Source organism: Manis javanica, chromosome 14 (assembly GCF_040802235.1).
Source record: "Manis javanica isolate MJ-LG chromosome 14, MJ_LKY, whole genome shotgun sequence".
In the NCBI taxonomy this organism is placed as follows: domain Eukaryota; kingdom Metazoa; phylum Chordata; class Mammalia; order Pholidota; family Manidae; genus Manis; species Manis javanica.
Window position 1 is genome coordinate 50,651,615 of NC_133169.1, and position 26,548 is coordinate 50,678,162.

The 26,548-nt window shown below is 38.8% G+C and overlaps 1 protein-coding gene across 15 annotated transcripts in view; it reads right to left on the bottom strand.

Annotated features, from left to right (window-relative positions):
• The window catches only part of ZNF354C (zinc finger protein 354C), a 52,734-nt gene that overhangs the window by 14,151 nt on the left and 12,035 nt on the right, over positions 1 to 26,548 (bottom strand). For 11 of the 15 annotated variants that reach the window (XM_073221145.1, XM_073221144.1, XM_073221143.1 and 8 more), the window contains 3 exons: positions 22,257 to 22,383; positions 21,700 to 21,795; positions 13,379 to 17,573 (listed from right to left, as the gene is read on the bottom strand). In XM_073221145.1, coding sequence (XP_073077246.1) covers positions 16,159 to 17,573; positions 21,700 to 21,795; positions 22,257 to 22,383 — 1,638 coding nt within the window. In that variant the 3' untranslated portion in view covers positions 13,379 to 16,158. Of the gene's footprint in view, positions 1 to 13,378; positions 17,574 to 21,699; positions 21,796 to 22,256; positions 22,384 to 26,548 lie in introns of those variants that run through there. The other 4 variants (XR_012124848.1, XM_073221153.1, XM_073221152.1 and 1 more) reach the window with 3 other exon arrangements.

A 26,548-nucleotide genomic window follows, 5' to 3' on the forward strand; every position in this document is an offset into this window, starting at 1 on the left:
TAGATGCCGGCTCAACCACCATGTACTCACTCTCTAGGAATGTTTGGGAGTGTCAGATTTGTCCTGTTAGGCAGGAAAATAAATATGAGTGGGGTGGAAAGAGAACCAGGCCAGGAAAAAGCCCACTAAAAACACCCAGGGTTAATCAGTTAAAAGGTCAAAAAGCCAGAAGCAACTTGGCCTGGAATATTTGAACACTCCCCAGATAAAGAAGGGTACCTCAGCACAGCCCATGTCTTTATTGTGTTAATCATACAGGCCCAGTTTATTTTCTAACTTTACCTTTATGCTGTTTTTTCCCCCTTTGGCCCTTATCAAGTAGTTTGTAAACTAGGCAACTAATTTACCATGCAGGCCCAGCCATAAACAACATAGTAAAAGGCAGGAAGGATTCCATCTTAAAGATTGTGTTTTAATACCCAGGAAGTTAAGAAGTAAGATTCTTAACATAGTTTTTAGCAAATAGACAGTAACTCAGCCCACCTTGGGGGATGGGCAGGCAGTCTTGCTTGATATGCTCCCAGACCAAGATGGTATCCCAGGGAGAAATCAGAGCAGGAAGTTCCTTGTGTTAAGTTAATTCTAAGTATTCAAAGACCACTTAACAGTTCTGCACCCCCAGGCCTTAGTCACATTCCTGAAGAATCCTTAAAAGGGGGAACCCCCGGGGGTGGAGCCAGGATGGCGGCGTGAGTAGAGCAGTGGAAATCTCCTCCCCAAAACACATAGATCTATGAAAATATAACAAAGAAAACTCTTCCTAAAATAGAGACCAGAGGACACAGGACAACATCCAGACCACATCCACACCTGCAAGAACCCAGGGCCTTGCTAAGGGGGAGAGGAAGGCCACAAACCAACAAGAAGGGAAGTTCTTCCAGCGGTCACTCGTACCAGCTCTGCAAACTATCTCTAACACCATGAAAAGGCAAAACTACAGGCAGACGAAGATCACAGAGACAACACCTGAGAAGGACACAGACCTAATCAGTCCTCCTGAAACAGAATTCAAAATAAAAATCATGAACATGCTGACAGAGATGCAGAGAAAAATGCAAGAGCAATGGGATGAGATGCAGAGAAAAATGCAAGAGCAATGGGATGAAGTCTGGAGGGAGATCACAGATGTCAGGAAGGAGATCACAGAAGTGAAACAATCCCTGGAAGGATTTATAAGCACAATGGATAAGATGCAAGAGGCCATTGAAGGAATAGAAGCCAGAGAACAGGAACGTATAGAAGCTGACATAGAGAGAGCTAAAAGGATCTCCAGGAATGAAACAACACTAAGAGAACTATGTGACCAATCGAAAAGGAATAATATTCATATTATAGGGGTACCAGAAGAAGAAGAAAGAGGAAAAGGGATAGAAAGTCTCTTTGAAGAAATAATTGCTGAAAACTTCCCCAAACTGGGGGAGGAAATAATCGAACAGACCATGGAATTACACAGAACCCCCAACAGAAAGGATCCAAGAAGGACAACACCAAGACACATAGTAATTAAAATGGCAAGGATCAAGGACAAGGAAAGAGTTTTAAAGGCAACTAGAGAGAAAAAGGTCATCTATAAAGGAAAACCCATCAGGCTAACATCAGACTTCTCGACAGAAACCCTACAGGCCAGAAGAGAATGGCATGATATACTTAATGCAATAAAACAGAAGGGCCTTGAACCAAGGATACTGTATCCAGCACGACTATCATTTCAATATGATGGCGGGATTAAATAATTCCCAGACAAGCAAAAGCTGAGGGAATTTGCTTCCCACAAACCACCTCTACAGGGCATCCTACAGGGACTGCTCTAGATGGGAGCATTCCTAAAATGAGCATAGAAAAAAACACACAACATATGAAGAATGGAGAAGGAGGAATAAGCAGGGAGAGAAGAAAAGAATCTCCAGACAGTGTATATAACAGCTCAATAAGCGAGCTAAGTTAGGCAGTAAAATACTAAAGAAGCTAACCTTGAACCTTTGGTAACCACGAATCTAAAGGCTGCAATGGCAATAAGTGCATATCTCTCAATAGTCACCCTAAATGTAAATGGACTTAATGCACCAATCAAAAGACATAGAGTAATAGAATGGATAAAAAAGCAAGACCCATCTATATGCTGCTTACAAGAAACTCGCCTTAAACCCAAAGACAAGCATAGACTAAAAGTCAAGGGATGGAAAAACATATTTCAGGCAAACAACAGTGAGAAGAAAGCAGGGGTTGCAGTACTAATATCAGACAAAATAGACTTCAAAACAAAGAAAGTAACAAGAGATAAAGAAGGACACTACATAATGATAAAGGGCTCAGTCCAACAACAGGATATAACCACTCTAAATATATATGCACCCAATACAGGAGCACCAGCATATGTGAAGCAAATACTAACAGAACTAAAGAGGGAAATAGACTGCAATGCATTCATTGTAGGAGACTTCAACACACCACTCACCCCAAAGGATAGATCCACCGGGCAGAAAATAAGTAAGGACACACAGGCACTGAACAACACACTAGAACAGATGTACCTAATAGACATCTATAGAACTCTACATCCAAAAGCAACAGTATATACATTCTTCTCAAGTGCACATGGAATATTCTCCAGAATAGACCACGTACTAGCTCACAAAAAGAGCCTCAGTAAATTCCAAAATATTGAAATTCTAACAACCAATTTTTCAGACCACAAAGGTATGAAAGTAGAAATAAATTCTACAAAGAAAAAAAAAAGGCTCACAAACACATGGAGGCTTAACAACATGCTACTAAATAATCAGTGGATCAATGAACAAATCAAAATAGAGATCAAGGAATATATAGAAACAAATGACAACAACAACACTAAGCCCCAACTTCTGTGGGACGCAGCAAAAGCAGTCTTAAGAGGAAAGTATATAGCAATCCAGGCACACTTGAGAAGGAAGAACAATCCCAAATGAATAGTCTAACATCACAATTATCAAAACTGGAAAAAGAAGAACAAATGAGGCTTAAAGTCAGCAGAAGGAGGGACATAATAAAGATCAGACAAGAAATAAACAAAATTGAGAAGAATAAAACAATAGCAAAAATCAACGAAACCAAGAGCTGGTTCTTTGAGAAAATAAACAAAATAGATAAGCCTCTAGCCAAACTTATTAAGAGAAAAAGAGAGTCAACACAAATCAACATAATCAGAAATGAGAATGGAAAAATCACAACAGACTCCACAGAAATACAAAGAATTATTAAAGACTACTATGAAAACCTATATGCCAACAAGCTGGAAAACCTAGAAGAAATGGACAACTTCCTAGAAAAATACAACCTCCCAAGACTGACCAAGGAAGAAACACAAAAGTTAAACAAACCAATTACGAGCAAAGAAATTGAAACGGTAATCAAAAAACTACCCTAGAACAAAACCCCGGGGCCGGACGGATTTACCTCGGAATTTTATCACACACAGAGAAGACATAATACCCATTCTCCTTAAAGTGTTCCAAAAAAAAGAAGAGGGAATACTCCCAAACTCATTCTATGAAGCCAACATCACCCTAATACCAAAACCAGGCAAAGACCCCACCAAAAAAGAAAATTACAGACCAATATCCCTGATGAATGTAGATGCAAAAATACTCAATAAAATATTAGCAAACAATTCAAATATACGTCAAAAGGATCATACACCATGACCAAGTGGGATTCATCCCAGGGATGCAAGGATGGTACAACATTTGAAAATCCATCAACATCATCCACCACATCAACAAAAGGAAAGACAAAAACCACATGATCATCTCCATAGATGCTGAAAAAGCATTTGACAAAATTCAACATCCATTCATGATAAAAGCTCTCAGCAAAATGGGAACAGAGGGCAAGTACCTCATCATAATAAAGGCCATATATGATAAACTCACAGCCAGCATTATACTGAAGAGTGAGAAGCTGAAAGCATTTCCTCTGAGATCGGGAACCAGACAGGGATGCCCACTCTCCCCACTGTTATTTAACATAGTACTGGAGGTCCTAGCCATGGCAATCAGACAAAACAAAGAAATACAAGGAATCCAGATTGGTAAAGAAGAAGTTAAACTGTCACTATTTGCAGATGATATGATACTGTACATAAAAAACCCTAAAGACGCCACTCCAAAACTACTAGAACTGATATCGGAATACAGCAAAGTTGCAGGATACAAAATTAACACACAGAAATCTGTAGCTTTCCTATACACTAACAATGAATCAATAGAAAGAGAAATCAGGAAAACAATTCCATTCACCATTGCATCAAAAAGAATAAAATGCCTAGGAATAAACTTAACCAAAGAAGTGAAAGACTTATACTCTGAAAACTACAAGTCACTCTTAAGAGAAATTAAAGGGGACACTAATAAATGGAAACTCATCCCATGCTCATGGCTAGGAAGAATTAATATCGTCAAAATGGCCATCCTGCCCAAAGCAATATACAGATTTGATGCAATCCCTATCAAATTACCAGCAACATTCTTCAACGAACTGGAACAAATAGTTCAAAAATTCATATGGAAACACCAAAGACCCCGAATAGCCAAAGCAATCCTGAAAAAGAAGAATAAAGTAGGGGGGATCTCACTCCCCAACTTCAAGCTCTACTACAAAGCCATAGTAATCAAGACAATTTGGTACTGGCACAAGAACAGTGCCACAGACCAGTGGAACAGATTAGAGACTCCAGAAATTTACCCAAACATATATGGTCAATTAATATTTGACAAAGGAGCCATGGACATACAATGGCAAAATGACAGTCTCTTCAACAGATGGTGCTGGCAAAACTGGACAGCTACATGTAGGAGAATGAAACTGGACCATTGTCTAACCCCATATACAAAGGTAAACTCAAAATGGATCAAAGACCTAAATGTAAGTCATGAAACCATTAAACTCTTGGAAAAAAACATAGGCAAAAACCTCTTAGACATAAACATGAGTGACCTCTTCTTGAACATATCTCCCTGGGCAAGGAAAACAACAGCAAAAATGAGCAAGTGGGACTACATTAAGCTGAAAAGCTTCTGTACAGCGAAAGACACCATCAATAGAACAAAAAGGAACCCTACAGTATGGGAGAATATATTTGAAAATGACACATCCGATAAAGGCTTGACGTCCAGAATATATAAAGAGCTCACACGCCTCAACAAACAAAAAACAAATAACCCAATTAAAAAATGGGCAGAGGAACTGAACAGACAGTTCTCTAAAAAAGAAATACAGATGGCCAAGAGACACATGAAAAGATGCTCCACACCGCTAATTATCAGAGAAATGCAAATTAAAACTACAAGGAGGTATCACCTCACACCAGTAAGGATAGCTGCCATCCAAAAGAAAAACAACAACAAATGTTGGCAAGGCTGTGGAGAAAGGGGAACCCTCCTACACTGCTGGTGGGAATGTAAATTAGTTCAACCATTGTGGAAAGCAGTATGGAGGTTCATCAAAATGCTCAAAACAGACCTACCATTTGACCCAGGAATTCCACTCCTAGGAATTTACCCTAAGAATGCAGCAATCAAGTTTGAGAAAGACAGATGCACCCCTATGTTTATCGCAGCACTATTTACAATAGCCAAGAATTGGAAGCAACCTAAATGTCCATCAGTAGATGAATGGATAAAGAAGATGTGGTACATATACAGAATGGAATACTACTCAGCCATAAGAAGTGGAAAAATCCAACCATTTGCAGCAACATGGATGGAGCTGGAGAGTATTATGCTCAGTGAAATAAGCCAAGTGGAGAAAGAGAAATACCAAATGATTTCACTCATCTGAGGAGTATAGGAACAAAGGAAAAACTGAAGGAACAAAACAGCAGTGGAATTACAGAACCCAAAAATGGACTAACAGGTACCAAAGGGAAAGGAACTGGGGAGGATGGGTGGGCAGGGAGGGATAAGGGGAGGGGTAAGAAGAAGGGGGTATTAAGATTAGCATGCATGGGGGGGAGGGAGAAAGGGGAGGGTGGGCTGCACAACACAGAGAGGACAAGTAGTGACTCTACAACATTTTGCTAAGCTGATGGACAGTAACCGTAATGTGGTTGTTAGGGGGGACCTGATATAGGGGAGAGCATAGTAAACATAGTATTCTTCATGTAAGTGTAGATTAAAAATTTTTTAAAAAAAAGAAAGAAAGAAAGAAAGAAAGAAAGAAAAGGGGGATTACTCCTTGATAGGATAAAACTATTGGTAAATCAAAGATCAATGTGTGTTTTAAATATCCTTAATGTTGATCACTTAAAGGGTGTCAGATGATCAGCTATGGAGGTCCTCTTTTCTGATAATATTCCTTTCTCTTAATAAAAAAAAAAAAAAAAAAAGCAGTCCCTGTGTGCTGACCTCCAATGAGTTCTGCACAGTGGTATAGAGGGCATGTCAAAGTGTGGGCAAAGGGTCTGTTTGTTTCTATGCAGAAGATCAAGACCTAGCTTGGATACCCAGAAAATGAACTAATATACGATATGAGGAGGAGCTTCCGGCATCAGCACTCTCTGCAGGACTCATGCCGGGGGATGATAATCAAAAAGCCTCCACAGGGATCCGGATGATGCTGCGGTTGTGGCTGCATCCAGCCCACCGTCTCCTGGACTTGACATAGGAATGAGGAGGGAGATGTCTAGGCTGGCATGTGCATACAGTGAGACAACGAATTTGACCGGATCTGTACTGTTGGAACTCAACCAGGAGTTGGGAGGGGTGCAAGGTGTAGCACTCCAAAATCTTATGACTATAGACTATCTACGGTTAAAAGAACATATGGGATGTGAACAGATCCCAGAAATGGGCTGCTTTAATTTGTCTGATTTCTCTCAGACTGTTCAAGTACAGTTGGACAATATCCATCATATCATAGACAAATTTTCACAAATGCCTAGGGTGCCTAAATGGTTTTCTTGGCTTCACTGGAGATGGATGGTAATTATAGATTTGCTTTGTTTATGTCACCGTATTCCTATTATGTTAATATGTGTGTGCAAATTAGTTAGTAGTTTAAAACCTATACATACTTAAGATACTCTACAAGAAGATATGTCAAAGAAATAATCAATCCTCCCATGTTTCCTTCCATATGCTACATCTATAGCTTTTCTTCTTCCTTCCTAATTACAACCCTTAAATAGAATTCGTGCCTCATATCGAATTTACCGAGTATCATAATTCCTCCAGGTGGTAAAGATACCTCGAGACAAGTGCTGGGCATAGAAGCCACAGGGCATAGATCTGCAAAGAAGTAAAAAGCTAACCTTTTCAAACAATATGGCTTCTCTCTCACTTACCAACTTTACATTTCCCTCTATGGCCCCTGAAGAGGACTGGTTAGCCAGAGATGGGTAAGATTCCTCAAGGGAGGAACAACCTAAGACAGGCACAGTCGCAGGGGGGCCATCAGGTGAGAATTTGGGGATCAACAGAGGTGAGGTTCAGAACATCACCCGCCCTGCTTTGAGAGAAATCTGTATCCGTGGATGTTTTGCTGCCCTTGTCTAGCCTGGATTAATACTTAGTCCATAGGCACACACCTGATCATCTGAATCGTCTACATTTGCCCTCTTACAGCACTAAACCATGTTTTCTACCTTTATCTTGCATCTACCTACCACTTCAGCATTTTATTAAAAACAAAAATAATAATAATAAAGGGAGAAATGTGGGATGAACATATAAATCAAGTACAAAAATCAAAGGAATATTCATATTTGACCTGATTGTTTAGAGGTCATAATGTGTGATCAAAACCGAAAATTTCTGTGATGAATGCCCTTGTACTGTTCACCATGTAAGAATTTATTCACTATGTAAGAATTCGTTCACCATGTAAGAACTTGTTCCTTATGCTTCAGAAGATTGGAGACTGATGAGAATTAGGCTTGAGATGGATTAATGATTGTACATTGAGCATTGACCCCCCTATACTGAATTTTATTGTTGTTAACAACCATTTGATCAATAAATATGAGATGCCCTCTCAAAAAAATAAAATAAAATAAAAATAAAAATAATAATAATAATAAAGGGAGAAATGTGGGATCAACATGTAAATCAAGTACAAAAATCAAACGAATATTCATATTTGACCTGATTGTTTATAGTTCATAATGTGTGATCAAAACCGAAAGTTTCTGTGATGAATGCCCTTGTACTGCTCACCATGTAAGAATTTATTCACTATGTAAGAATTCATTCACCATGTAAGAACTTGTTCGTTGTGTTTCAGAAGATTGGAGACTGATGAGAATTAGGCTTGAGATGGATTAATGATTGTACATTGAGCATTGACCCCCCTATACTGAATTTTATTGTTGTTAACAACCATTTGATCAATAAATATGAGAGATGCCCTCTCAAAAAAACAAAAAAAAAAGGGGAGGGGGGATTCCCAACCTTTTGGGGCACTCCTCTCTCTAAGGATGCCCATACTTTCTAATTATGTAACCTTTTAACTTTAAATTCTCTCTTTTCAACCTTTCAAGGTGCCTCTCCTTGCTGAGGTGGCCTGTACTTTTTCTCTAATTAACTTTAAATTAAACTTTTAATCTGCTTCACTACTGTGTCTCTGCCCTTCAATTTTGTTGCAGCAGGGACAAGGACTGAGGAAAATACACAACGCTCCCCCAACAGTCCTACATCAAATTCTGGTTTACTTCCCAAATCTGCCTGCTATCAATACTTTTCAGGGTTCTTAGCTGCTCCATGCATTCTCTCCAGGGCTTTTATTTATATTTGGTGGGAGGGAGAAGGTGGCATGGACTTACTCCATTTAAAATGGAATTGTTAGGCTGGAGAAAGGAAAAACAAGGACATGCAAACAGAACAGAGAGATGCCATAGGGGGAGAAAAGACCAGACCCCAAAGTCCATGCTCTATATGGAAAGGGGACAGCTCTCCCTGAATTCCGTCCTGATGTGCCAACTAAGACCCCGATGTCAGCCTCCTCCCTCTTAGAAGGAAAAAAGTTTCTAGTTGTCTATTATGTGACCTTTAGCCAATCATACCTCTCTACACCCCCTAGGATAGCTTGCCCACTCCTCCCCCTCCTAACCCTTTATAAGCCCCCACCTCCCTAACTGGGTGTGACTTCTCTGGCCTGTGACAAGAGGCCACAGCACCTCACCCGGGGGTATTTAAATAAATTACCTGGCCCTTTGTTGCCTCTCTTCGCCTGCTTATTTTGGCTAGAATTTATCTTACATATGGTGCCAAAACCCTGGAAGGAGTGTGAGTGCAGGGCCCCGACTGGCCACTGGCGGCCCTGCCCCCTCCTTCCACGACCCAGGACCTCAGCCTGCTCTCTGCTGCATGGACTATTTTCTGGTGAGTCCCTCAGTTTCCCCCAGTCTGCTTCCCTTCCTAACTCCGTTTCACCTGGTCCATCCAAAATTGTAGCTACGTCCAGGTCTGGGCATTCAGCCCATCCGTTGCGAGTATCCAGGATACTCGCCCCTGGCCCTGCAGTGGAGGAGACGTCCCTCACCCAGGCTCCCAGTCTGTCTCCCCTGACTTGGTGCACTTGGGACGCTGAGCGCTCCTCTCAGTGGGATTTTTTTTGGGAAGTGGGCGCAGACATGGAGAACCAGTCCTCAAAAGCAGAGGCTCAGACCCCATTGCGGTGTCTCATTTCTAATCTGGCTACTCTATATTTGTCCCGGGAAGTTCGCAAATGGAAGTTAGTCTTCCTTTGCTCTGAGGCCAGGCCTCAGTATCCCTTGGACAACCAATCTCGCTGGCCCCCTGAGGGAACTTTTGATTTTAGCCTCCTCACCGACTTAACTAATTATTGCCACCGGAGCAGAAAGTAGAATGAAATCCCACATGTGCAGGCTTTTTGGACTTTGCACTCCCGTCCAGACCTTTATGTCGTGTTCAATGACTCAAGTTCTCCTGGACCAATCTCCAGTTAAAGATTGTCAGCCTCTTACTCTGCTCAGTCCTTCCTTTTCAGATCCGCCAGAAAACCTCAGGCGCCCACCTCCCTCAGCTCACAATCCCCTCCCCCTCTCTCCACCACCATCTTTAAGTCCTTTGTCTTCACACGTGTCACCTCCATCTTAAAGTCCTGCATTCTCAACCTTGCCGTTGTCCTGCTCTCCTCTTCCAGTGGCTGCACCACCCCCTCCCCCTCTCCTTCCACCTTCACGGCCCTCTTCCCCCACCAGAACACACCCCTCCCGCCCTCCGGTTCCAGAAGCCACAGACAAAAAGCTGAGAAGAGAGAGGGCAATTGGATATCTGACTCAAGTCTTTGTATCAGTTTGTCTGTGTATATGTTTTTATGAAAAAAGTGTTGCTGACTGTAGTCGTTGTATCTCAGTTTGTACGTTTGTGTGTCTAAGTGTATAAGTGAAAAATATTTTATTTAAAAACAAGCGCTTGTGAAGATTGAGCGTTCTGGAACTTCCCGAGAATCTAGTAAAAAATGTTAAGCATTAATGCTAATTTGAGTTTAGCTGAGGCAGGCATGTCCTTGTTGTTATCAGCTGCCTAAGTTTACCTAAGGTCATTTAAGTCAATGTTATCTGCTAAATCTTTTTAAGAATAAAATGCTTAAAGGCTTGGCTTTGTCTAACATTCAGTAAAAGTTTTGTAAGTAATCTAGCATAGTTGCTAAAAATAAGTAAATAAGCCTACCAAATAAATATCTTAATAATACTGTATTAACGTATAACAGTATATATATATATGCAAACAGCCTGAGAATTTTTGTAGTAACCAAAATTCTTAAAGTTTGCTAAGTTATATAGACATATTTTGTGCCTAAAAAGAAATTGTGCTATAAAACACATTTCCAAAAATGATAATATATGTTCATAAATGTATCAATCTGAAAAATGCTAGTGTAACAGTTTACAGTAGCCTATTTTTCAGTGTTCACTGAAAGTTAAAGTAATAGTTTTAAGTTCTAATCAAAACTACTTAAAGTAGTAAGGAAAAAATTTCTGCATGCTAAAAAATATGTCTTTTGATAAAAGAAAGTTGTAAAAAGTTTGTAAAAGAATTTAATATAGTCATGCTATATAAAATTAAAGCATGAGTCTCAGTATCAAGTACACAGCAAAATTAGAATTTTGTTTTCAGTTAAAAAAACAAAGTTTTCTTAACTGTTAGTCTGCTCTTAATATTGAAAGATTGCAGAAAGTTCTTCTAATTGTTTTATCAAAGCAGTTTCTTATGCTTAAAGTCTCAGTGAGTTGTCTGAGTCTTTAAGAAAATGAGATCTTAATATTAAAAGGACTAAAAGCTAAACTTTGATAACAAATGTGTAACCTTCTTTATTTCCCTTTGAAGTACTTTGTTGTCATTCTAGTTAATTAGATAAGTGTTACTTCATAGCAACCTATAGTCCTATTTAAGCAACTGCCTTAAAACTTTTAACAACTTCCCAAAATCAAATTCAAAAAAGTGCTTTTGCCTCTAATTAACTCTGATATTTTCCAGAGAGCCCCTAGAACATGTCAGAAAAACTTTCTCTCATTGGAGAAAGTATTTGGCTAATTTAGCTTATTTATCTGATATATAATTACCTGCTTAATTGCCTAGAGGGCACTGTCAAAAAGAATGACGCTTAACTTTGTTACTGAATGTTTTGTGTTACAGAAATATCAGAATTTCCTTATGTCAACTGTCTCACAGTAAGCTCTTATCAGATCTTAAACCACTGTCATTTGGAAGTCTTTTATTATTTATAGTCACTGTTTTATTACTCTTAAGCTAGTAAAAAACTAAATTACAGCAGAACAAATATTAGTTACATAAGATTAAGTAAACAGTTTAGTAAATGACTGCCTTTATAAGCAGAATTGAAACTTTATCTTTCTCTCTACCTGATCCCTCCAGAATTTAAAAACTCTCAGTAACTATTTTTATATTTCATGGCAGTATATTTATTTGCACAAGTTCAATAAGAATCTGCTTTCCTTGTAAGAGAACCAATTAAAATCACTGGTTACATTACCAAGGCTTTGACTAGAACGTCATACCTGAGAGACACGTGTGTAAACTCAGATATGAACAGACAGCTTTAAGGAACTAAGATTGACTTTATAAAGCCAACAAAGCCCCTTAAAAGAACTGGCCTGGTCCCTTGCTTACAAAGTTCCCAGCAGCCTTACCAAGTGAGTAAAGAAAGTCACTGCCTGGCAGATGCAAGAACCTCAAGAATGTTTTGGGAACCTCAGAGAAGAGAATTCACCCAAATGTACAGGTACTGCAGGCACAACCTGATGGCAAGTCTGGCTTGGCTTTCTGGCCTCAAAGAGCCCTTAAAAGTCCAATCTGAAATTCCTTACAAAAAGTTCCAGCAAAGCATATTTAAAAGAGCCTATGTAATCAATTGCTCTTCTTGCTGCGCTTATGCAAATAATCAAGCCAACTGTTAATTATTTTCTTAATCTAGCTACTTCTAATAAAAATAAGGGTGATTTTAGAGAAAAGTATTGTTTCAATAATGCAGTCTTATCTATACTGAATCCTAATACTAGTCATTGAGATGTAAACTCGATCCAGAATTCCAGTCCCCCATAATGGCCTGGCTAATGCCCCTACTGGGCCCCTTATTAACAGTTTGTGGTTTACTCTTAGTTGCCCCTTGTATCCTCAGGTTCCTCCAACAGCAGCTAATCCAGATGACCTGGGTCGCCACCAACCAGATGTTACTTCACCGTTATGCACCTCTTCCCACTGAACCCCCTCCTTTGGCCTAATACCAGCCTCAAACCCCCACGATGCCCCTTGTCAGCTGGAAGTAGCCAGATTGAGTCGTCGCCCATTATGACCAAAAGGCTGGAATGTTAGGCTGGAGAAAGGAAAAACAAGGACATGCAAACAGAACAGAGAGATGCCATAGGGGGAGAACAGACCAGACCCCAAGGTCTGTGCTGTACATGGAAAGGGGACAGCTCTCCCTGAATTCCATCCTGATGTGCCAACTAAGACCCCGATGTCAGCCTCCTCCCTCTTGGAAGGAAAGTTTCTAGTTGTCTATTATGTGACCTTTAGCCAATCATACCTCTCCACACCCCCTAGGATAGCTTGCCCACTCCTCCCCCTCCTAATCCCTTATAAGGCTCCCACCTCCCTGACCAGGTGTGACTTCTCTGGCCTGTGAAAAGAAGGCCACAGAACCTCACCCGGGGGTATTTAAATAAATTACCTGGCCCTTTGTTGTCTCTCTTTGCCTGCTTATTTTGGCTAGAATTTATCTTACAGGAATGAGAACCAAACAAAAGTTATTTTAGTTCCTAAAAATTACATCTCTAGAAGATTAACTCTCAAAGAGGAAATTTATGAGAATACAAGGGAAGAATTCTGACTGGAGGCTTCATAGTCATCACATTATACAATCACTTTTTGCCTGAATTCTTTATTAAACTTGTAAACATACAGAGAAGCTTAAAGAAGACCAACGAACATCTCTATATCCACCAAGATTGACTAATCCACAACTAATTGACAGTTGACTAATTTTTTACACACTTATTTGAAAATATGCTGCAGACATCAAGGATTTCCAAACTTGAAAACTTCGCATGCATCTTCCAATAAGGGCATCATCCTAGATACTTCAATAAACATTATCACTTCTAAAAAAATTAAACATACGTTATCTAATACCCATTCCATACTCATATTTCCCCTGGATACCCCCCAAATGTCTTTTATAGTTAATTTTCTTGAATTAGAAGCCATAAGGATCACATATTACATTTGGTTATGTCTCAAATGTCTTGATTCAGAAGAGTCCACTTTTTTATTACAATGGTTTTTTGAAAAGTCCAAACCAGTTGTCTTGAGGTGTCTCAAATTCTGGTTTGTCTATTTCCTCATTGTGTACTTCAACTTGTTCCTCCATCCTCTGTATTTTTTATAAACAGGAATGAGACTCATTAAACATTTTTGACAAGAATATGTCACAGATGATCATGTGTGCTTCATATTGTATCTTATCAGGAGCCACAAAATGTCAGATTGCCCCACTAGTAGTGAAACTCAATTCAACAGCCTGATCTCTCCTTTATAAAGGCCTGTCTTTCCTTTGCAACTGGTATTGTGACATTTTGACACAATATAAATGTTCCTTAAAAAAATTTTTTTCACCTAGTGGATTTTACCATACACTGATTTTGCCTGATTTAATTACATTAAGGCTTGCAGAATGATTTTTCTAAATCATTCCATGTACAGTTAAAAGATGGTATTCTTCAAACAAGTTTATAAAAAGCTTTCCTTTTTTCCTCTATTTTTTCATTATGGGCTTATTTTCACTTAGCATCTTACAACCAATTACAGTGAATCATTTTTGATGCTTAAACTGTCCTAAATTTGACCAGAGGGACCAATTTCAGAAAGTGTTGACTCCTGTGTCTTTCTGAGGTTATCCCATTAGTCTTTGGGTCTGTTTTTTTTATTATTTCATGAAAATATATTGCACACCTTTCCTGCTCCAAATATGGAATCAGTCATTTTTCCAATGAGCCCAGGTTCCTTTTAAAGGGGAAGAGCATTTAGAAAACAAACTCTAGGTACTAAGCATGCTCACTGCTATTGGGTAAGCAAACATGTTTTTATCTAAAATATCTTGCAAATGTCTCTGTACCGTGTTAAATATTGAGGTATGTTCAAAAGCTTAATTTTCCTTGTGAATATATAAATATATAAAAAATACTTTCTAATGAGCTAAGACAAGTCAAGAAATATACTATGCTGAATGCTTGAGTTTAATTCTAAAGCCTTTTTCAGACAGAAGGTTCCAGCTAATCTTATTAGAACAGTTTTTTAAATGCTACCAATCGCAAAAGTGAAATACAGAATTGGAAGAAGTAGGCTGGGAGAAAATGAAATGTACCTTAAGACAACCAATTTAAACTGATGGTTAGAATGTTTAACAGTAACATACTGAAATATCACTTTACACAAAATAATTTCTAAGAGATGTATAACAAAAATAAACAAAAAGGTAACTTTATGTGTGAAACTGCCAAAAGAATTTTCACCATCTGGACTTCAGCTAGATGTATGTACAGTTATTACAAAAAGTAGGCATAATGAGGGGCACATAAGAAAAAGGAAGATGATGATTATGTCAATTATTAAGATTAAAGTAAGAGGGAACCTGTCAAACATAAAAATAAGACTGATTAAATTACTGAAATTGTGCCTTACCAGTTCACAAAACAAACAGCACTCTTGGGACTTGAGGTAGAAAATGAGCCTGCAATTATCACAGAAAACTGGAGCTGAAGACCTAGATTCTAGTCTTAACTCTGCCCAGTAAACTGTTTCTTCATTAGTAAAAGAAAGGCTATAAATAAAGTCTCTCCAGGCTCTAATAAGCTACCTGGTGTATAATCAGATTCTGCAAATATATATCTTCTGCAACAGATAGCAGAGTATTTATGTGCATGACAGTCTCCCCACTTGCTTGTTTATCTTCTATAATACTGTAAGACTCTATTCAGAATATAGAATCATATGAAATTAAGAAATAGGGAAGAAAAAGGAAAGGATATTTGGACAAATTTTTAATTTTCAAAACTAAATCCTAAATTAATAAAATTGTTTTTTAAGCATCAAATACTTTTGAAAAAAATATACATGTATTCCAAAACTTTATGAGTAATATGTATATTTATATATATAACTAGCTGGTGAGGCAACTCAAAAAAGCTTATTTCCATGTAAAAACTTACACTTAAGAAATTCCCTTTTATCTTTAGCTTTTCTTTATAGAAGTGTCCTGTCTGCCTGCCATTTTAGAAAATAAGGCCCCACACTTATTCACATTAATAACTCAGTTTTTAAATGAAAATTCATATTGAAGCTTACTCTTAGAAAGGGAATGTCTAATAAAACAAAACATATTCCATTATTTTCATTTTCAAAAAAAGTTAGGCCTTAGAGATTTTTCCTATGTTTAAAATGTTTCACATATTTTTAGAAACCTTAGAATTGAATAGTTCTAATGAAATTTGGCAAGTCAGTGCTCTTTGAATTTTCACTAATCAATTTTCTTATTTACTAGCATATTTTCTCCAGAAGTAAAAAAATCTATTAGGAGTCTGTACCCTATTTATTATTCTCCTAATTATTCTCCAGTGAGGAGTCTTGAACTATTTGAGATGAATTAAACTTCATAGGGCTTATCTCCTCTATGAAATCTCTGATACTGAGTAAGAGAGGAGCTATAGAAAAAAGGTGTCCCATATTCCTTCCATTTATAGAGTCTTTCTTTATTGTGAACTTTTTTGTGTCTACAAAGGTTTGATCTGTAACTGTAGGCTTTCCCACATTCCATACATTTGTAGAGTTTCTCCCCAGTATGTATTCTCTCATGTTCAGTTAGGAATGAATACTGGCTGAAGGCTTTCCCACACTGATTGCACTGATAGGGTTTCTCTCCAGTATGAATTCTCTGATGCCTATAAAGGTTAGATTTGCAACCAAAGGCTTTCCCACATTCTCCACATGTATAAAGTTTCTCCCCAGTGTGAATTTTCCGATGTTCATTAAAGGATGAATACTGGTTGAAGGTTTTTCCACATTCATTGCATTGATAGGGCTTCTGTCCAGTATGAATTCGCTGATGTTCAATAAGGGTTGAGATGCGTGTGAAGGTTCTCCCACATTCCAAGCATTTACACAGTTGTTCTCCTGTGTGAAGCCTCTGATGTTCAGCCAGGGACGTAAATTGGCTGTAACCTTTCCCACATTCACTACATTTATACGGTTTCTCACCTGTGTGGATTCTTTGATGTCTATGAAGTTTTGCTCTACAGTTGAAGGCCTTCTCACATTCCCCACATTTATAGAGTTTCTCTCCAGTATGAATTCTCTGATGTACAGTGAGGGTAGAACACTGGCTAAAGGCTTTACCACATTCCTTACACTGATAGGGTTTCTCTCCAGTATGCACTCTCAGATGTTTGATGAGGGTAGAACTGCTGCTAAACGCTTTCCCACATTCATTACATTTGTAAGGCTTCTCTCCTGTATGGATTCTCTGATGGGCAAGGAGGGATGACCTGTGGCTGAAGGTTTTTCCACACTCACTACATTTGTAGGGTTTCTCACCAGTATAAATTCTCTGGTGTTCAATAAGGTGAAGACTCTGGTTAAAGATTTTCCCACAATCACTGCAAAAATGAGGTTTTTCTCCTGGGTAAATCTGGAAGCATCTCATTAGATCAAAATCCTGTTTAAAATCTTTCCCTAAAGTATAATATATATTGGGTATCCTTTCTATAGGAACACTCTGTTGTGTAAAAAGAATTGTATTTATAAATAAGCCTTTCCCCAATTCAAGACTTACAAGGTTTCCATCTCCACTGATGGTTTTCTTGTTTGAGGCCACCATTTGCCTAAGAGGTTTCTTCTGTTGCTCTTGTTCCGCCCTGCTCTCAAATTCTAAAGCTTCTCCAAATTTGATGCTCCAGTGATCAAATATAATGGATTTTTTCTTTATTATTCCCTGAGATGTTTCTTCTATAGACATGTCCTGTCTGGGAGGCAATGTTTCTATTTCAGGCCAAGTCTTGAAACCTGAAATGAATCAGAAGAATTCATGGCTTCTCTACTGGAAGAGACAAGCATGTATCTGGGAAACGATAAAATTGGCAATAGTACATGGAAAAGAGTTTTGATGCTATTTGATTTCAAATATGGACTTGAGTCTGGAGCAAAACAGGATGGAATGGAAAAGAAAAATAAATTAAATGGCTAAGGAGTGGTATGGGAGAACACATGGGACAAATTAACAAGACGAGAAGTAAAGGCAGAACAATCAGCTGACGCTACAGAAAAATGTCAGCTGATAAACTCAAGTTGAATACTTGGGAGATTTATCATTTTCTACTCTGTATTCTAGGCAGTGAAGCAGGTAACACATTTACTTTCTCCTTTCTACTCTCTTTCTTTTATTGTATTTTTTTTCTCCATGCTCTCACTAAAACTCTTTACAATTATTTAAAAATATTTGCAATGTTTTTCTTAAATTTTATTATTTTGTATGTGAATATTTCATATTATAGTCTGTGAAAGGGGAAGCAGTTTCTTAAAGAGGACATTCAGGTTTTAAAACTTACAACAGCCAAGAAGCATGACCGTGTTGAAGTTCAAGATGTGAATTATACAGAAGAGGAAAATGTGGAATAATTAGACATGTGTAACACACTATCCCTTGTGATTGGAGGAATAACAACTTTTTCAAACTACCATACATTTCTTCTTTCTATTTGATCAAGAGGAGAAATAGACATATTCATTTCTTCTAATAAGCTGTGACCAGAAGACTAAACTCTGTAGCAATCTTTGAGATTAATGAAAGTCTACAAGAGATGTGAAGTCAATATATCCCCCAGTTCTGAAATGTGCCCAAGCCTCCTATGTGAAAAGATTTAGGGTGACCTAATTCTAAGGAACTCTGGATCAAAACCTGGCTTTCTTTAATCAGTCCATGACTGAAAATAGGTTAGAATTAGATCACTGCAACCAGGTAACTGTATGTACTTAAATAAACTATACAGCTTACATAAAATGTAACTAAGTTATTTACATTAATCAAATCCATCCAGTTTTAGTAAAAAAAATATATTTTATTGAAATTAAATAATAAGAGGAACAAGAAATACAGGTTTTAAGTCTATATAAAATACAGATTTTTCTTTGCTAATAATGCCCATGGGACCTAGCATGCTGTTTGGATTTTAAAGGATCAACCAGGGTACCTTCTCTCTTTTTATTCTCTGCCACAGTATGACCTTCCCTGCCCAGCTAGAAACTTTCCATACTATTCTGATCCCATTTCTCTACAGAAGCTTAATTACTTAAAGCCTAAATTGACCATCTATTTCTTAGAATTTCTTAGAACTTCAAAATATGTTTTACTTAAACATTCCTTTACTTAACATATATACATATTAAAGTCTGTGAAAATAATTCAAGTATTTGTTTAAGGAGAACAGTGGATGTCTTATGATTATTTGTTAATCCCTTATTGTGCACAAGATAAGTATACAATTAAAATGTCTTAAATAAAAAAATAATGAATGGGCAGAGTAAGCTGCAAAAATAGATGGGCAGGTGAACTCAAAAATGAACACAGATTCTCTCACCTTACAATGGACTCCTGAGATGCAATCAGTCATTTATTTAACAATACTGAATAATCACAATGGTAACAGGAAATAGATGACTAAAACTGTAAGAGTTCATTTCTCCATAAGAAGCCTCGACCATATAATCCAGGTTTGAGGTTCCGAAAATGAAGATACCAATATCAACATTACTATTAAGATGGTTTTATGAAGGAAGCTTGACCATAAGAATGGGATGGATTTCAGTGGAAAAAAACAAGATGACCCCATGAGCCAGAAAGTCCTGATCAAAGTCATCTACAGTGAAGTAAGACTATTTAGGGGAGACTTACTAATAAAGAAGGAAATTCAGGTTGGAATTAGCTAAAAATTTGGTTAAGCAGGTGAGGCCAAACACAGAGTTCTGAACAATTGGCAGAGGAATTTAGAATATAGATAACAGAAGAGTACTGTAAGTTCTTAGGTAGTTAAAATAAAGAAAAAATGGTCATATTTGGTAAAGTGGGCAGCTGGGATCAGAGGAAGGACAGAATGGAATCTGAAAATGATGTAGGTGCAATGGTCTGGCTGGATTGGATACTTAACTTTGAGCCTCATCAGAGTTAATCATAGAGGCAATTCAATTAAAAAAATATTAACTGAATTGCAATATATTAGATGCTAGAGGCACAGGATTCAAACACCTGTCTCTCCCTTAAATATTTACAGTCTAATTAGGAAAATAAATAATAACAAAATAACTAATTTATTATGAAAGATATTGTACTGGATGTGTTCACGGTATGTAGAAAGTTCTATATGAATGCAAATGATCAAAAAGTTAATGCTGATTGGGAAATAGGAAAGAAAAGGAAAAACCTACAGATTAGGGTGGCAGGTCAGATGGACTGATGGATCTTGAAGGATAAATGGTTTTTCAGTGCACAAAGTGGAAGGAATAATACAGAAATGGTAATGAGTATGCAGCTTTGGAGAGAAAATAGGAGTGAAGTGGAAACGGCCAGTGATGAGACTAAAGGAATATGGAGACAGGCTACAAAGGGAGTTTAATGTCAGATTATGAAATTTTACTCCGTGGATAAGAGAAATAATGAAGTCTCATAAGATACAGGATTAACACCTGAGTTTCAAAGAGATAACTCCACTGATAGCATGGGCAGTAGGTGAGCAGAACAATGCTCAGAGAGGTTAGAAACCTCCCCACGGCTCCTGAGGCTTGTAAGTAGTGCAGGGGTAAAGTGACATGAAGAATGTCTGGATTCACAAGCAGTGATTCTACAGCATCTTCCTATGCTGATGGACAGTGACTATAATGGGGTTGTGGGGGAGCCTGGTAAACATAATGTTCTTCATGTAATTGTAGATTAATGATGACAAAATAAATAAATAAATAAATAAATAAATAAATAAATAAATAAATAAATAAATAAATAAATAAATAAAAGAATGTCTGGATTCAAACCATGATTTTAAATGCTATACTCTACTGCCTACTAACTATATTTGGAGAAAAAACTACTTCAATAAAGATGAAAAGTATTTAAAGAGAGAATGAGTGAAAACAAGGATGTCAATGAAGACAGAGTCATAGATTAAAGGTTAAACCACAAAGACAGAAGTAAACTACTGTTAAATCTGTCACATATTTGTAGAAAGGACACTGGTGATGGAGGTTTCTGTCGCTGCATTTCAGCTTCTAGCCCTGGGACCAAACTACTGTAAAATCTCTACTGTTCTATTTCTTCATATGTAGAAAGAGCATATCTAAATTTGATCATCTTTAAGTGATCCCCCAACAGTAACAACCTGCATCTTTATGATACAGACCAACTGGATCAGGCTAGGCTGGAAGAGTAGTCAGCAAACTACAGCTCTCTGGGCCAAATGGAGCTGCCACCTGTTTTTGTAAAGGCCTATCAGAACACAGCCACAACTCCTCGCTCATGCTTTGCATTACAATGGCAGAGCTTAAGGGCTGCAGAAGAGATCATATGGCTCCCAAAGAAAACATATACTATCTGGACCTTTACAGGAAAAGCTCCCTAAACCTGGAACTAGAAAGTCTACGGTGATTGAACTGTAACAATAGTTGCTTGACTGCAATAGGGGGAAGTGACTGCCCAGTCTCCAATGAGATAAAATGAATTAAATCAGAAACAAAGTAGCATCAATAATACCTTGAAATAGGAGGTTAGTGAAAGAAACTTTTAAAATGATAAAGAACTCAAAATTCGGCAGCAGAGGGTATGAAGTATTCCAATCTGTCAGACATGAGCATGTGTAAAAACAGATGGAAAGAAACCACAAAGAACACGAAGCCCCAACAGAGGAAGGAAGTGGGTGAGGCTGCAGAAAGGAAAGGGAGAGATGCAGGAGCAGTGTGAGAAGACAGATGTCCTGAGGCAGGTCCCTCCTGAGGCAAGGAGACCATTACCACCAACGAGCCTCCTGTCAGGCAGCCCTGAGCATTTCCCTGTGGCTCAGGATTTCCAGGCAAGTTGCCAGAGTGCTGCCTTGCTGTGACCAGCTCGAGTTTAAGACTCCCTACACCCATTCCCCAGTTGCTCACTCACCTCGACAGCTGTCTTGGGGTACTTCTCTCTCCACCATGCAGGGATCTTCTCCTTGTTGCAACCGGCAGATCACCTTTGGTGTTGAAAATGGAATCCCTGTTTACACGGGAGGAAATGCAGCTGAACAAATGTCATGAAGAGCAATCCCAGACTCACAAGCCAGAGCCCCCGAGGCAGCCCAGGCAACAGGAGCACTTCTGAGGGGCACTAGGGCCTTCAGGGCTGGGAGCAGGTGAGTCTCAGTTCTGAAACAATACAGGGCCCTGGCTACAAATGCCTCCAAGATGGGAGTCCTCTATGTTTTTTGGAACTGAAGCTGGGATCTAGTCAATGGAGGAGGAGGAGGAACTTGTTCAGGAAGTGTGGCAGAAAAAGAGCAGAGGCAGGAGAAAATAATAGCATTAAGGGCATCACAACAAAAATGTACACTTTCAACTCTACAGAGACTTGTCCTCTCCCAGGGGTGCAGCAGGATAGGAATCCGCACTCTGAACCCAGAACAGCGAGCCCTAAGGTGTTCCCACAGCAGATTCTGCACCAGGAGGAAAGGTCCTTACCCAGCGAGACCAGGGCGCTGTAGTTCTCCAGCATCACCTCCCGGTACAAGGTCCTCTGCGCAGAGTCCAGGTGCAGCCACTCGTCCCGGCTGAAGAGCACAGCTATATCCCTGAATGTCACTGACTCCTGTAACGGCATACCCATTCCTGTTCATCCAGGACCATCTTTCTCCACCAGAAGATTTGGTAAGAAGATGACATCGGGAGGTGTAGCCAAAATGTCTCAGGATTCTAAGCATTTCAAGTCAACTATTTAGGTTATTTCTGTAGCCACCTCTCCACCATTAAACAAATATTTATTGAGTACCCACTGGTGCAGACACATGCCACCTACTGTGAGGATAGAGGAAAAAAAGGCAAAGTCCCAGGGGTCTGTCAAAAGTCACTAAGCCTGTACATTCATCTCCTTCTCCCAGTCGAAATCCAAATTAAATGAAGGGGGGAAAAAGAATCAGAATCCACTTAGACTAATGCCAGAAAACTGGGAGAAATACCATTAGCAGAACAGAAACAAAGAAATTTCTGAAACATAAAGCAAATAATACAAATGTTACTAGTTAATGTATATTGGCTATTAATATGCTAAGACTATGATGGGAACACTTTGTATACATACCTCATTTAAGTTTCACAGAAATCCTATTCAGAAAATACTGTAATAATTATTTTGCAGATGAAGAAACAATTCAGAAAGGTTATGCAACCTCCCAAGGTGATACTCTTAGAAAGCGGTGGAGCTCAGAGCTGAATTCAGGCAGACATCTCTAAGCTGTACTGTCAGCTGGATTTCCACTGACTATGAAAATTAAACGAACCAAAGGACCTGCCCTACTACACAGGTGCAAAGGGGAACTGCTGAGGAAATAAGTTCCTCCAAGAGAACCCCAGTGAAACCCCAAAATGGTAGGAGGCAGAGGTTGGGCAGATCTCTACTCTTATATAAAGGAACTGAAGGAAGGGACAATGGTACAATGTTCTTGGTGGGTATTTTGTTAAGACTCAATCAAAAGGTCTCTTTGACCTTGCAATTCTTCTTGGATTCTACCACAAGGAGTATCACACAATGGGGCAGGGATATTTGTTCAAGGATATTCACTCAAACATCACTCATAGAGTTAACGGTTGGGGTAGACTGAAATAAGCCTGAATGGTTTTTTTGTTTTTTTTTGAGAGGGCATCTCTCATATTTATTGATCAAATGGTTGTTAACAATAAAATTCAGTATAGGGGGATCAATGCTCAATGTATAATCATTAATCCATCTCAAGTCTAATTCTCGTCAGTCTCCAATCTTCTGAAGCATAACGAACAAGTTCTTACATGGTGAACGAATTCTTACATAGTGAATAAATTCTTACATGGTGAACAGTACAAGGGCATTCATCACAGAAACTTTCGGTTTTGATCACGCATTATGACCTATAAACAATCAGGTCAAATATGAATATTCGTTTGATTTTTGTACTTGATTTATATGTTGATCCCACATTTCTCCCTTTATTATTATTCTTATTTTTATTTTTAATAAAATGCTGAAGTGGTAGGTAGATGCAAGATAAAGGTAGAAAACATAGTTTAGTGCTGTAAGAGGGCAAATGTAGATGACCAGATGATCAGGTGTGTGCCTATGGACTAAGTATTAATCCAGGCTAGACAAGGGCAGCAAAACATCCACGGATGCAGAAGATTTCTCTCAAAGCAGGGGGGGTGAGGTTCTGAGCCTCACCTCTGTTGATCCCCAAATTCTCACCTGATGGCCCCCCTGCGACTGTGCCTGTCTTAGGTTGTTCCTCCCTTGAGGAATCTTACCCATCTCTGGCTAACCAGTCATCTTCCCGGGCCATATGGGGAAATGTAAAGTTGGTAAGTGAGAGAGAAGCCATATTGTTTGAAAAGGTTAGCTTTTTACTTCTTTGCAGATTTATGCCCTGTGGCTTCTATGCCCAGCACTTGTCTCGAGGTATCTTTACCACCTGGAGGAATTATGATACTCGGTAAATTCGATATGAGGCACAAATTCTATTTAAGGGTTGTAATTAGGAAGAAAGAAGAAAAGCTACAGATGTAGCATATGGAAGGAAACATGGGAGGATTGATTATTTCTTTGACATATCTTCTTGTAGAGTACCTTAAGTATGTATAGGTTTTAAACTACTAACTAATTTGCACACACATATTAACATAATAGGAATACGGTGACATAAACAAAGCAAATCTATAATTACCATCCATCTCCAGTGAAGCCAAGAAAACCATTTAGGCACCCTAGGCATTTGTGAAAATTTGTCTATGATATGATGGATATTGTCCAACTGTACTTGAACAGTCTGAGAGAAATCAGACAAATTAAAGCAGCCCATTTCTGGGATCTGTTCACATCCCATATGTTCTTTTAACCGTAGATAGTCTATAGTCATAAGATTTTGGAGTGCTACACCTTGCACCCCTCCCAACTCCTGGTTGAGTTCCAACAGTACAGATCCGGTCAAATTCGTTGTCTCACTGTATGCACATGCCAGCCTAGACATCTCCCTCCTCATTCCTATGTCAAGTCCAGGAGACGGTGGGCTGGATGCAGCCACAACCGCAGCATCATCCGGATCCCTGTGGAGGCTTTTTGATTATCATCCCCCGGCATGAGTCCTGCAGAGAGTGCTGATGCCGGAAGCTCCTCCTCATATCGTATATTAGTTCATTTTCTGGGTATCCAAGCTAGGTCTTGATCTTCTGCATAGAAACAAACAGACCCTTTGCCCACACTTTGACATGCCCTCTATACCACTGTGCAGAACTCATTGGAGGTCAGCACACAGGGACTGCTTTTTTTTTTTTTTTTTTTTTAAGAGAAAGGAATATTATCAGAAAAGAGTACCTCCATAGCTGATCATCTGACACCCTTTAAGTGATCAACATTAAGGATATTTAAAACACGCATTGATCTTTGATTTACCAATAGTTTTATCCTATCAAGGAGTAATCCCCCTTTTCTTTCTTTCTTTCTTTCTTTCTTTTTTTTTTAAAATTTTTAATCTACACTTACATGAAGAATGCTATGTTTACTATGCTCTCCCCTATATCAGGTCCCCCCTAACAACCACATTACGGTTACTGTCCATCAGCTTAGCAAAATGTTGTAGAGTCACTACTTGTCCTCTCTGTGTTGTGCAGCCCACCCTCCCCTTTCTCCCTCCCCCCCATGCATGCTAATCTTAATACCCCCTTCTTCTTACCCCCCCCTTATCCCTCCCTGCCCACCCATCCTCCCCAGTTCCTTTCCCTTTGGTACCTGTTAGTCCATTTTTGGGTTTTGTTCCTTCAGTTTTTCCTTTGTTCCTATACTCCTCAGATGAGTGAAATCATTTGGTATTTCTCTTTCTCCGCTTGGCTTATTTCACTGAGCATAATACTCTCCAGCTCCATCCATGTTGCTGCAAATGGTTGGATTTTTCCACTTCTTATGGCTGAGTAGTATTCCATTCTGTATATGTACCACATCTTCTTTATCCATTCATCTACCGATGGACATTTAGGTTGCTTCCAATTCTTGGCTATTGTAAATAGTGCTGCGATAAACATAGGGGTGCATCTGTCTTTCTCAAACTTGATTGCTGCATTCTTAGGGTAAATTCCTAGGAGTGGAATTCCTGGGTCAAATGGTAGGTCTGTTTTGAGCATTTTGATGAACCTCCATACTGCTTTCCACAATGGTTGAACTAATTTACATTCCCACCAGCAGTGTAGGAGGGTTCCCCTTTCTCCACAGCCTCGCCAACATTTGTTGTTGTTTGTCTATTGGATGGCAGCTATCCTTACTGGTGTGAGGTGATACCTCCTTGTAGTTTTAATTTGCATTTCTCTGATAATTAGCGGTGTGGAGCATCTTTTCATGAGTCTCTTGGCCATCTGTATTTCTTTTTTAGAGAACTGTCTGTTCAGTTCCTCTGCCCATTTTTTAATTGGGTTATTTGTTTTTTGTTTGTTGAGGCGTGTGAGCTCTTTATATATTCTGGACGTCAAGCCTTTATCGGATGTGTCATTTTCAAATATATTCTCCCATACTGTAGGGTTCCTTTTTGTTCTATTGATGGTGTCTTTCGCTGTACAGAAGCTTTTCAGCTTAATGTAGCCCCACTTGCTCATTTTTGCTGTTGTTTTCCTTGCCCAGGGAGATATGTTCAAGAAGAGGTCACTCATGTTTATGTCTAAGAGGTTTTTGCCTATGTTTTTTTCCAAGAGTTTAATGGTTTCATGACTTACATTTAGGTCTTTGATCCATTTTGAGTTTACCTTTG